At 38.8% G+C, this 14,048-nt stretch overlaps 1 protein-coding gene across 1 annotated transcript; it reads left to right on the forward strand.

Annotated features, from left to right (window-relative positions):
* Window positions 1–8,956: 8,956 nt before the first annotated feature.
* gamt (guanidinoacetate N-methyltransferase) lies at window positions 8,957–13,892 on the forward strand. The gene is made up of 6 exons (XM_040127925.1): window positions 8,957–9,301; window positions 11,493–11,638; window positions 11,811–11,874; window positions 12,265–12,332; window positions 12,699–12,809; window positions 13,615–13,892. The coding sequence occupies exons 1-6, from the start codon at window positions 9,124–9,126 to the stop codon at window positions 13,753–13,755; spliced, it is 708 nt and encodes a 235-aa protein (XP_039983859.1). The 5' UTR covers window positions 8,957–9,123; the 3' UTR covers window positions 13,756–13,892.
* Window positions 13,893–14,048: the final 156 nt, after the last annotated feature.

Raw genomic sequence — 14,048 nt, forward strand, 5'->3', positions numbered from 1 at the left:
AGTGTCCAAGCATGGAGAACTATACAACATCAAGATACTATATTCATTTCATTTTCAGATAACAGATCTGAAGAATTACAGGACGTACAGAAACAGTGTCTATGTGTAAATTGAACACTATGAAGACACATCTTCCCAATCACAAATTCAGTGTCACATTTCTTCATCACTGGCAACACCTAACAAACTTTTCTTTCTTCAATTCAAACATCAGACCGTGGCATAATTGTTGGTGCCAGACAGGCTGGTTTGAGTGTTTCTGAAGCTGCTGATCTCCCGGGATTTCTACACACAACAGTCTCTAGAGTTTATTCAGAATGGTGCCAAAAACAAAAAACATCCATTGAGCTGCAGTTCTGCGGACGGAAATGCCTTGTTGATGAGAGACGACAGAGGAAAATGGCCAGACTGGTTGGAGCTGACAGAAACGCTGCAGTAACTCAGATAATCACTTTTTACGACTGTGGTGAGCAGAAAAGCTTCTCAGAATGCAAAACACGTCCAACCTTGAGGTGGATGGGCTACAACAGCAGAAGACCATGTCAGGTTCCACTCTTGTCAGCCAAGAACAGAAATCTGAGTTTGCAGTGGGCACAGGCTCACCAAAACTGTTCAGATGAATACTGGAAAAATGTAGCCTGGTCTGATGAATCTGGATTTCTGCTGAGGCAGCAGATGGTAGGGTCAGAATTTGGCATCAACAGCATGGATCCATGGACCCAACCTGCCTTGTGTCAACAGCCTGGGCTGGCAGTGGTGGTGTAATGGTGTGAGGAATGTTTTCTTGTCCCACTTTGGGCCCTTTAATACCAATCAATCATCATTTAAATGCCGCAGCCTATCTGGGTATTGTTGCTGACCGTGTGAATCCCTTTATGGCCACAATTTACCATCTTCTAATGGCAGCTTCGGGTATGAAAAAGAACCATTCACCAAGCAAAAGTCGTCTCAAACTGGTTTTTATCAAAATGACAATGAGTTCAGTGTACTTCAGTGGCCTCCCCAGTCACCAGATCTGAATCCAGTAGAACAACGTTGGGACGTGGTAGAACGGGAGATTGGCAGCATGAATGTGCAGCTGACAAATCTTCAGAAATAATGTGGTGCTATCCTGTTAACATGGACCAGAATCTCGAAGAAACGTTTCCATCATCTTGTGGAATCCACGGCATGAAGAACTGATACTGTTTTAAGAGCAAACGGAGGCCCTACACAGTATTAGTAAGGTGTTCCTAATGAAGTGCTTGCTTAGCACATGTTTGTAAAGTATGATACACCTTTATAGATTAAACTATCCAAAAGTATATGAATCAGTTGAAATTTGCCACACTTTTACCCTACTACAACACAATGCTTAGATTTTAATGCATCAGTAGTAATGATCCAATAGTTGAATGATACTGAGAGGGGGCATTTCTCTGCGTAATGAGTATTTTTACTTTTGAAATTTTAAGTACATTTTGTTGTCAGTACTTCTGTACTTTTACTTAAGATTTTGAATGCAGAACTTTTACTTGTAATTGAGTATTTTTATTGTGTGGTTTTGTAACTTTTACTTTAATAAATAATTTAAATACATCTTTCATCAATAGTAAATACATTATATATTGCCATTTGTGGCTGTAAATACCCTTATATAATTAATTTCTCTTTTTTATTTACATTCTCTTAATTTTTTTATTTACATGTATTATTATTGTATTCTGCAATGAAGCAGTTTTTCCATTTCCATAAGGATCATTAAAGTTTTATCACCAATAAACCATCAAGCCTACTGTTACAAAAATGTACTTAAGGACTGAACCATTGTCTTGGGTATAAAAATACATATAAAGAGGAAGGTTTTCATTTTCAGGGTAAACTGCTTTACTACAGAGGGAAACTCATACTGTGTTAGAAAAACCCTTTAGAGAGCAGCCCTCTGCTACACTTTTCAGTTTTTGAATAGATTAACCTCCTATCATTGATGTTTTATTGAATTAGCATCTCAACACTTCCTGAAGGGTCAGCAACACCTGCATTCAAGTCATGTGAGATTTAGTGGAAAAAAAAATGCTCTGCCAGCTGAGAAAAATCATTCATTTCAGCCTCTATTGGTACACAGAAATAGGACATTCCTCATAGGCTCATATATCAGCAATTATGGCACAGAATCTACTAAAGTTGGCTTCCTTTACTCACAAGGTCTTTGAGAAGATACGATATCTGTTAATATAAAAATGCTTTGTGTACTATTTGATCGTGAAAACTAAACCATCACATTGTCTATCTATAGTGTGTGATTTAAGATATATGCAAAGTCAAATACTATGTAGCTTACTCCGTGAAACTATTGAAGAACTAATTAACACTAAAAAAAAGAATTACACAGATATCAATTTTGGTAGAATTCCCCAAGGTTTCACAGAGCTCCCAGTGGGAATCATGAGTCAGAATGAATTCACCTCCTCACTCAGTGCAATGTTTGTCTCTGGTAGATATTCTTGTTCTTATTTATCTCTTTAATATCCTTTTTAGAGGACAAAATGATGTCATACAAGATTGTCAAGATTTATAACAAACTTTCCCCTGGGACCCAAGTCCATCATAACAGGGTTTTTCAAATTACAACGTGTGTGGGGGAAACCAGCCTGATCAGGTTTCTCAGAGGAAACTGGCACATCTGAAATGGGTGCACACCTGAAATGGCTATTTTGAGTCCTTATTATTTTGTTAATAAGGACTCAAAATAGAGCAGGAGGAGGTGAAGGCAATGTCAAGTTGGTGTAATTACCAAGTGTCCCCTGGATTGTCAGCTAACTACCCTCCGCTTTGGAGTGGTTTTTAAACTCTGATTATGTTACAGTGGCTGTGGGCTTATCATCATCAATCAATACTGAGGACTATCAAATTATGTTCAGCTTTATTTTGGAAATAAATTTATTGTTTTAATTCGTACCTTTTAGCAGACTTTTCAATTTGGCTTTAAAGCCACTAATCGACCTACAACTGTCATCTGGTTGTGAGCCAGTTAACATATTTCTCCTCGCGTGACACAGATCCAAGGTTTTCTAATCAGCGAGTCACATTTTTTTAATTTAAATCTGATGTGGATAAGTGAAACAGTTTAATACAGATCCAAAGGCATTTGACCTACAGGCTAGGGAGTAATGAAAGTCAATCATGTATCATCCATCTGAGACAGTTGTCATAATACCACAGACTGCCATTGCCAAAAAAAAAAAAAAAAAAAAAAAAAGGCAGTGAAAGAACAGCGCCCTCCTCCTGTCATCTGCAATACAGCAGGTCAGCAGATTTCCCTCCAAATCTGAGCCAATGGTACCAAATCCACTGGGGAAATACACCATGTTAATGGGTCAGTATGTGTTACACAAACTGTGTCCACTAGCCTGTTTGTTACTGCAGTTGGCTGCAGGTCTGACATTGTTTTGCTTTGGTGTGACAGAGTGAACATGGGTCACTACTGTACATCAACTACAGATCAACTACAGGGTTACTGTAGTAACTCTGTGACTGAGGTATTTCTACCATAATACATGCTGGAATGAATCTCTGAGATTTAAATGGTCAGTTCGTCCCTCCCCCGAAAAACGTACCTTGTTCTCACTTACCTCTAGCACCATTTAAAGGTACAATTTGTTTTCTTTGTTCAGGTTTTGTCTAAATATTGTCTCTGAGATTAATGATTTATGCCGCCACGTCCATACAATGGCGATGAACTGAATTTTATTTTTGATGCTCAGAGAACTGAAAAATTACAAAGATAAATACATAAACGATTTGATAAATAAATGTTTTGCTATGTAAATACTACAAATTGCTGTCTCAACCTGTTGTCAGTTCATGAGGCCTGTTTTATACGTCTTACTTTATATTAGCAACGGTGCAATTTGGAAATAAACTAGATAGATTAAACAGATAAACAGATTAGAGTGAGCAAGACAACAAACTCACTGTAATCTCTCCTACATTGTATGTCCAATATTAAAATGCTAACTTACAATGGTAATACAATGTTTAATAATCATATAGTTACAGCCCATAAATGGTTCAACATACAATCCCAATCTAGCTAAAATTATTAAATAGACTCAAACTGCTGCTTATTCCTGTGTCACTCCAGCAGGATTTAGTACATTATAACATCCCATAATCTCTTCAACTGCTCATTTGGCAGTAAAGAGAAGTTGTGCCATTCCTGTTATTTAAATAAGATTTGCAAATGATACTGAGTGTTTGTTTTACCCCATTTGCAACATATATGGGTGGAGTTTACCTGACAGTAAAAAGGAACAAAAGCAAGAACAGATGACTGAGTATACTCATCTGTGACAGACGACTTGTTTGAATTTTTCTTGACAGTAAAACCCCTGACAGCTTGGCTCTAAAATACCATAGCTGACTTATTTAAATGCTTTAACACCTCTGATTATGAGGCAAATAATTGCAGTTAACAGAAGCATTTGTGTATCAGGGGTCTTGACATGTGATGTGGTCCTCGTCCTGTCATAGTAGAGGAAGCAGAAGACTGGAATGTATCTACTTGCTATACGTTGGAGATTTTACTGTAATGGTTAACATCTACACCCCAGATCATGTATATTTTAGAATTTAAAGTCAACTATAAACACAAATCAAAGTTGATATTGTCTATTTTTATCAGTTGTATATCAGATCATTTTGGTTTTCTTAACTTAATCTGCAGACTTTGGTGAATTCGCTGATATCAGAGTGAAAATCATCCCACCATAACTTTGTAGTAACCAGGGGGCTAAAGTGCATGGTTTTCCGATTGAGAGAACATATATTCAGAATATCAAGTGTGACATAAATGTGTAATGTCTTTTTAAACTCAGAACAATATGTCATAAGCCTGAGGGACCGAGTTAAACTCAATTCATAAACAATACGACGACAAAAAGGTTACCATAATTTAACTCTGCAGCTAAGTGTGTCCAGGGATGTTAGACTATAACACCTCATTTAGTAGGTAAACATACAGTATTACAGTGCAGAAAACAGAATAAATCAATATCTAAAATCATGACATACTGTTATGCACGGCAAAGATTTTACACTATGAAAGACTCACAGTCTAGCTGTTCACCACAATTTTCTATAACTTTGTGCCAGTCGGTTCCCTTTAAGGATTTATTTTCAAGCGATAACTCCCTCATTTGGGGCCGTATGTCACATTACATTCTGGAAAAAGAATCACATTTGTGACGTAACATCTTTCGATGAAATCTGCTGGACTGTCAATTGAAAAACACAAGGGACCTCTGCACTGACTGATAATGAAATGAGGGATTATCTGGCTGACCTATGGAAGACAGTCCATCTTCTGCCCTTTGACCCTGATAACTGGATGTCACCTTTAGTTTGAGATTGATGGAGAACTGCTGAGGGCAGCAGTGCGTTAAATATCAGTGGCAAAAATGGTGAAAGAGCGAAGCAGGAAACCTGTGCTAGTCGTGTACTGACAGCATTTTTTTGAAAAGTAAAGAGTGGTTAAGAGTATAACCAAGAGGGAGTACGATAAAGTGCATTTTGTTTGCTCCCCCCTAAAGATGCTCTACAGTAGCTAAAACTAATGCAGTCTAATACAAGAGTCCTGCAATAAGTCCTCCTGCATGAAAGTTACAAGTTATATAGTGAAGTTATATATATGAAGGTTCAGATTTTATTGCAAGTGTTTTAGAGAGGTGTTGAAACAACTGTATGATCCTTTTGGACGATGTAATTTGTGGTGCTGTTGAACTGTACTGCATTGTACAGAGAGGCGTGTCTGTTATTCAGCCTACGCGCGCTGATATAAATGGGGTGGACAAAATAATAAAAACACCTGTCCATATAACGCATTACAATTCAAGAGCACCACAAACCGCAGCCTCCAAAATGACGTTAAAGTTGAACCAACCCTTCTATAAAACAGTTTCAGCACAAACTGAGGATTGAAACCTTCATTGACGGTTGCAGGACTGTTGTAGTGGACTGCATTGGCTTTAGGTAGGCGGGCCTAATAAACTGCCAACTGAGTGTATTCATAAAACATACATTATATGCACAGCAATTAAAACATGGGTGTTAAGATGGTTCTTAAATATTTTGCAGGTATTTAGCCGTCATGTGGATTTGAGAAACGTTAATCCAAAGTGGAGTAAGAACAACAACAAGTGCGTGATCACCTTTATACTCTAGTTCAGACCTTGGACCAGTTAACAGTTTCTGTTCAGAGGACATGAGGGTCTTTATAGGGGTGTGAAGGGTTAGCAGCTGTGTAATATTTTGTAAGTCATATTATGCAATGGATATAACTGAGATCCTTGAAACTAGTGTAATTGAAATGAATGGAAATTATCCCAGCCAGGTTTTACTCTCAGGTGCCCAAGTGGTTCTACAATTCAATATCAACATTTACCAAAGTGAGGCATTTCCTGGGACTTAAACTCATCAAATGGTTTCATATGGGCTTTTTGGGACCTGTGACATGACAACACTTGAGAACCGCAGAATAACAGTAATGGTTTATTGTTTCCTATATCAGGCGGCTGTGGTTGCTGCATGAATGTGGGTTTCTGTGGAAATAAGTGTGAATTAAGAGCTTCGTGTAAGAGTGGTAGGTGGATGAAAACCTGCAATTTTATGAGGACCCTCATTGAGGAGCTGGTCCCACTCAGCTTCACCTAATGGGAGTGAAGTGGTTGATGGTTAACCGGGGCAGAGGGCCCGTGAAGTAGATCATCTGATTCATTTTTGACAGTCACACTATCTCATTGTGCTGTGAGTCATGTAACACACAGGAAAAGGCTATGTGACACTGAAAAATAGAGAAATTCTAGGTTTACAAGGGCGGTTTTGAGCCTCATTTTCAGGTCGCTTATCATTTTTAAGTAAAATATTTCACTGTACTGATAAACGTTTCTGTTGATACACTACTTTATTACAGTGTCATTGTTTTACTCAGGAAATGAATGCAAACCTAAAATTCAGTGCTCTAAGGCCTGCAACTAATGATTATTTTCATTATAAATTAATCTACAGATTATTCTATAGTCTAATCACTCTATTTGCTCGATTGTTTAGTTTAGAAATTGGCAGAAAATAGCAAGACAAAATGCCCATCACAGGTCGTCAAAAAATTCTTATTTTGTTTGACCAACAGTGCAAAACCCAAATATATAAAGTTTACTATCACAGATGATTAAGACAAATAGACAATATTTACATTTGAGAAAGCTGACACTGGTAAAGTTTTGCCATTTTGTTTCCTTAAAAAAAAAAAGTAATTAAACAATCAAAATATTATCAAAATAGTTTCCAAAGAGTGTAATTGTTTCAGTTCTAAATGCTGTTGTTGGTATTTCTTTATGATCTATAATGTCTCAGTGTTAACTTGCTCAATAGCATTTCATATCATGATATCACCATTACACTCCTGTAATACACGCAGACAGGTCTGCAGCGTGTGTGCTAATTAGTAGTAAATTTGCAGTGACGTTATCACACTTAATGCTAATTTTACATAATGTCACTAGGTCTATAATATCCCAGCAGGAATGATATTGTAATCCCACAGAAGACAATGTGGCAGTAAAAACAGCTGTGGACTTGAAACAGGTGTATTTACAAGACAAGTTTAAACTTTGTGAACCATCAAAAAAACAAAACAGGATAGTAACACAATTATGAAGTTTTTTTCATGAATGTCAGAGTTTTTACTAATCTAATAAAGGCTCTCTTTATGATCCATATCCAGTTGATCGATCTGCTTAAATGATATTATGCAACAGGAGGAAACACACAACTTGTGTGTACAAGATCCTGTGCAATGGTCGACTTCAGCTGTCCATGCAACACTCAGAGAGCGGAAAATAACTTGAGCTCTCACTCTGCTGCTAACTCTGGGTACCACAAAAATAAATGCTAATGCAAAAATACCTTTAGATGCGTTTCAACAAAATGAGGCCATTTAGCCATTTGTGCATCTTTCAGCTTATCGTTTTGGTTTTACAGCCTACAACTGTACTGTTTTGATTTCTTTCTCACTACTTTAATCAACCTTGTTTCCAGCTGCAACAGGCAGATGTCTTCATCTCCGATGAACCAGCTGTACACTACCTGCTCGGCACCAAATGGCAGGTCAGCTGGTGAACGTGCTGGAGCATTTCGCAGCCATACAGCTGCTGGATATTTGCCTGAAGAGTTTGAGAAGACCAAACCAAAGCTAAAAGGAAAGTGAATGTTGGACCTACCGCGATCGTTAGGCCAGAACCACAACTCTACATGGAGTTAGGTAATTGTTGGCTGAGACATTTGCCATAATGAATTTATGCTGTCAATTAATACTTCTTAATTACCACAAAGCATTCTAGGTTTGTTTGTTGGATTATCTTTATGCCCCCTAGTGGTTAAAAAAATGTATAGCAGCTTTAAAAGTTTGGCCTGATGTAGCTATTAGGCCCCCTTGCCATTATCAAAAACACCCAAGAAATTCACATTGCATAGCATTCCTTAATTACGATGAACATGTAAAATGAAATATACTACAAATACTACATATACTACAACTGCATGACGGCATTTTTTTAATCTCTGGGGAGTTGCGCATATAGGTGGTTTAGTTTAATGTATATACCGACAAACTGAGAGGAACAAACAACAGTGCTCACTGTTATGAAGCAATGTCACCCAAATGGAATTTAACGGCATTTTTTTAAATGTTTTCTTCAACATAAAACCAAAGGCGAGCGACCAAGGGTGTTCCAGCGCTTAGCATCATTGAGGATACATCCGAGCACTGTAGAACAATGCAAAGCATTTTCCCCTTCACAGATCTTCAAAGATGCCAAATGCTAAAGTGAGCAAGTTATTTACAAATGAGTGAATCATCTTGTCTACGGAGGATCTCGGGGGCGCTCTCTCTGTGTGTGTGTGTGTGTGTGTGTGTGTTTGTTTGCTGTTGACCCGTAGTGAAACTCGCGCGGTGTCAGCACTTCTGATCCCGATATAAACCGACGCCTCCCTGCCTCTCGCCCTCTTCCGTCTGCCAAACCGTTTCCCAGAACCAAACAACGACCACTGCCCCCCCTTCCAGAACAGAACAGAACAGAACAGAACAAAATGACCACCGCTGCTCAGCCCATTTTCTCAAAGGGAGAGGACTGCAAGGCCTCCTGGCACGACGCTAGCGCCGGATACAATGCAGCCGATACCCACCTGGAGATCATGGGCAAACCCGTGATGGAGCGCTGGGAGACCCCGTACATGCACTCCCTGGCGGCCGTTGCAGCCTCAAAAGGTAAAAGTGGCAGTTTTAGAAACTCGAAGCGGACGCTGCATCCATTATCGGACAAGATGTTATTTCAAACGGCCGTGTCCGCTAGTGGGCTCACGGGGAGGGTGACAGCTCAACGGGCACCTATGTTTTTCAGGATATACAGGTGCAACAACAAGCTAATGCCATTTACTGTTATAAATTATTAATAACAGAATATATATATATATATATATATATATATATATATATATATATATATAATTTAAAATATTGCTGTGAGGTAGGATAACTTCAATACAAACAAAATAAAAGATATTCTCCCTGAGTTAAACATGAAATCAGCAAGCTGTATGCCACTGTTGGCCGAGTGTGCATTTTGCCATAGAATATGGAGTGAGTGCAAGGGGAATTAAATTATAAATATGAATCACAAATTTTAAAAATTATGAGAATTGTTGGCCTACTTTATAAGTTTGAAGGACAATTTAATGGGGTTTCATAGAAGTTGAAAAATCAAACAATCAATCTTTAATACGCATTTGTGAAAATATGTTTCTTTGCACACATATTAGCTTTTCCCCTCATTTTTGGTAAATGATCTTGAGGACACGTGTGAGACTGTGAGGGGTGCTCAGTGCTGGGTGAGTACTACAGCAGCTGTTACACTACCCCTGAGAACTGGCCAAGGAGTCTGCAGGGGGAAAGGGCTCCTAGCTTTGTGTGAAAATAGACTGATCCACACACACACACACACACACACACACACACACACACAGAGAAACCCTTGCAGCCACGTGGAAAGAGAGCAAGCATGTGCACCAAAAACTGTCTGAAAACACATTGCAAAATTCACTAGATTTCACTTGTAATTCAGCATTTACATTTAAAACCATGTTTTAAATCATGTGTCATTTTTTGACACTGAAAATGTATTTTCTTTCCATTACGTTGATGTTGTTTACTAAGCTACAGAATTTCTGCAAGTATATCCAAGACACATCCTGGACATTCACATTATATTTATTAACAAATGCATGTTTAAAAATGTATAATTTGTTTTCAGATATTGCTTGAACTGACATAAGACAATTTAAAGCATTTTTAGACAGAGATCAGTTTTTACATTTTAACAGGTTTTGTTTGTTAAATTATTTTGCAAAATTACTTCATGTGACAGTTTACTTGAAATATTAAAATTTTATTTGACAAGTTCATTTTTTCACTTTTTTGTGTTTTTGCCTGTCGTAACGTGAAAAAGTTACTTTGCACGGGGAGGATGTGAACTTAATTTTCGCATGTGAAATGGGAAACACACATTTCACATTTCCGAGTGTTTCTGCGGATATTTTGCCTGATTTGCACCAGTTTTCCTGAGTCGAAACCCAAATGAACAAATTTAAAATGTGAATATTAAAGTGTGCTGTTTAGACAGCTATTATAGGCCCAGTAAATCATTATGAAGGGGTCCAGCAACAACAAATAACCTTTACTCCTCATCTATATATATGTTTCTCTGAAAGGAAATGAAAATCTTGGGCCTTTCTGTTAAACCACATGTTACAACCAACTGTCTGGCCCTTCACACCCAGCGGTGCGGAGAAAACATAACCCAAACAGTAAAACTCACTGTAACATTATCAGAGAGTAAAGCCTGTCAAGAGAAAGAGTGTGAGCAGCAATACAACCAGTCAATAATGCCTCAAAAATAATGCTGTTACTATGTTAATGAGGCCAAAAACCAATTGTTCCAATGGAGGTGGGATTGTAGCACTGGGAACCCAAATGACTTTGGTGGAACCAAACAATGTTGCCTTTGGGTTTTCTTTTGCTTTGGGGGTGTTTTGGTATTTTATGAGTTAGTTAACACTGTAGAGAGACAGGTTTGTGCATGGCATTGCATTGACGGTGCCAGGATGCCAGAAACGGAACTTTTGGTGGACAAAAAGAAAATGTCCCAGGTGTGTTTCACAGACGTTCAACAGTTGCACAAATTTGGTACAAAAGAGGGGAAATACAACGAACTCCTAACTGCCTAACAGTTTCTCACATAAACACTCTCACACACAGACACAGTATCACAGTAACCAAGCTGTCAGAGGACATTTAGAGAACGAGAGAGAGAGAGATTCCCGCATTGAAACAAAGGAAAGCTTTAGCAGATTTACATTTTATGTTTGGTGTGTTTTTGTCTCTGTTCCGATTTGTCTGGTAGGCGGTCGGGTTCTGGAGATCGGTTTCGGCATGGCCATCGCCGCCACCAAACTTGAGTCTTTCCCCATCGAGGAGCACTGGATCATCGAGTGTAACGACGGTGTCTTCGCCAAACTGGAGAACTGGGCAAAGTCGCAGCCCCATAAGGTCAGCAGGCTCTGACTGATATATCAGCGGACCGGTATTATCTACCTGTGTCGGTTTATCACAGATATGTTGCTTGGGATCCAGTGTAACTGTTCGCAGCTCCTGTGTATACTGTTCCAGTCCTTGAATGCAATAATGCTGATTAGTGAAATTTGTGTTTATGTCACTGCAGATTGTCCCTCTGAAGGGTCTCTGGGAAAACGTTGTTGCCACCCTGCCAGACAACCACTTTGATGGTAAGAAATCCAAACAAAATGAGGGGAAGTGTTTTGCTCGATGCCCCATCCTGGGTCTGAAGTTTTGCGAAAAATCAAAAGCAGTAGGTCCAAATCAAACAAATCTGTTTACACAGCCTTTTTTAAACACCACAACACTGTCAAACTGGTACGTCAGTCGAAGTTTACATCTCTACACCCTGACTTGGCCCTTCAGTCCACAAAAGGGTGAGAAGATGCATCCTCCATATTCCCAAGTTTGAGGGGAAGATGGATGCAGCCTCAAGGCATTTTCACATTTCACTGCTCGAAGGTTAAAAAGACAAAGTAGCAATAAAAAACTTCCGTGGAAAAATGACTGATTTACCTCGTTGTATGTCCACTGCTAACACTGTGTCCCTCCTCTCTCAGGTATCCTGTATGACACATACCCTCTGTCAGAGGAGACGTGGCACACTCACCAGTTTGACTTCATCAAGGTAGGGAGTTAAAATCCACATCCAACACCCCGGTGAGTTACACTTGGAATTGTTTGGATGAAAAGTGGATTAAACGTAGTGAATAATGGTACAAAACATGACATTTATCAATACAGAAAACATGTATCAATAGACAATGGCAATGACTTTGGTGTAGCAATATTGGCATCAGTCTCTAAAAACTGATGCCAATGTGGTTTGGGCAGCTCCCAAAGCGCAGACACATATAAAAGTGATAAAATAACATCATGTTTCATTTGGTACACACCCCAGACCAGTTTGTCTTCCTTAAGTCATATCCCGACAGGGTTGAAGGAGTGATTGATTTGTTGGTGCGTGTGTGTGTGTGTGTGTGTTTTTCTGCAGGGTCACGCTCACAGGCTGCTGAAACCCGGCGGTGTCCTCACCTACTGCAACCTGACCTCCTGGGGCGAGCTGCTCAAGACCAAATACGACAACATAGAGAAGATGTTTGAGGTTGGTCACCTTTGTTATCTTGTCAAGGACAAGAAGTCTAACCTGATACATTCATTGCATACAGCGTGTGATATATACTGATCATTACAGTAGGCGCTTCACGAGAAAACAACATGTTTTACTTCTTTATACTAGCAGGAAAGGACACGATAGTGCGACTTTACAATGACACTGCCAATTAAACTTGACAGGAGAAGACTTTATTTTTTCTCAAGAATGTAAAAAATACTTTTTTCTTTTTTTAAGAACTTTCTTGAGCTGTTTCACCACTATTTACTGTTTATTTTAATGTTTTGCAGCTGTGACTAGCTCCAACATTTCTTTTTTGAAACACAAAATAGTTTCCATCAAAAATCTAATGTTCTTTAGTACGAATTCTGACTTGAGTAATTTTTTCACTTCGTTATCACTGTGAAGGCAGTAAATACGTACAATCTGCTTAAAATCCATCTGTTGTGTAGAACTGACACACAGCTGTCAACGTTAAAGTTATTGCAACCACAATTTTCCTTAGGAGTTGACATTCACACAAAATCCAGAAAACTAACATTATGAGATCAAGATTATGTTCAGGGGATAATGTGCATGTTTTAATTTAGGAAAGTGAGTTTAGGTTGTCTGTTCTGTTTAAAGACTTGCTAACCCTGAAAAATGGAGTTACATGTTACGTGTTACATGTTGAGTGCAACTTGTATTACATACTGTGATAATTTCAAGGTAAAATATAAACAGGATCGGGCCGAAGGGGCCCATAAAGCTGTGAGCCACCTCACACGGACCACCTCTGTCTGTTAATGATTTTCAGGAGACCCAGGTGCCTCATCTGCTCCAAGCTGGCTTCAAGAAGGAGAAGATTAGCACCACCACCATGGACATTGGACCACCCACTGAATGCAAATACTATTCCTTCAATAAGATGATCACTCCCACCATCCTCAAAGAGTAAAGTCTGAAGAAACTGCTGTAACCTTTTTTTTTTTTTTTTTACTCTAATGTGCCTTCTCACCTGACCCTCCTGACTTCACTCTGTGTATTTCATCATCTGCCATCTTTCAATAAACCCGAGCCCATCCCAACTCAGTTTGCAGGGTACTTGTATTTATTATAAATTTATTTTGACATCCGTTTCTTCTCCAATGTGGTTTCAGTTTTAGAATTATCTGCCTATATCTGGACTGCAATTTAATTTGAGCTGAATTTTTGGTGTTCAGTATGGTCACGTGGCTGCTCTGTCCCTTT

Source organism: Xiphias gladius, chromosome 6 (assembly GCF_016859285.1).
Source record: "Xiphias gladius isolate SHS-SW01 ecotype Sanya breed wild chromosome 6, ASM1685928v1, whole genome shotgun sequence".
Taxonomy (NCBI): Eukaryota; Metazoa; Chordata; class Actinopteri; order Istiophoriformes; family Xiphiidae; genus Xiphias; species Xiphias gladius.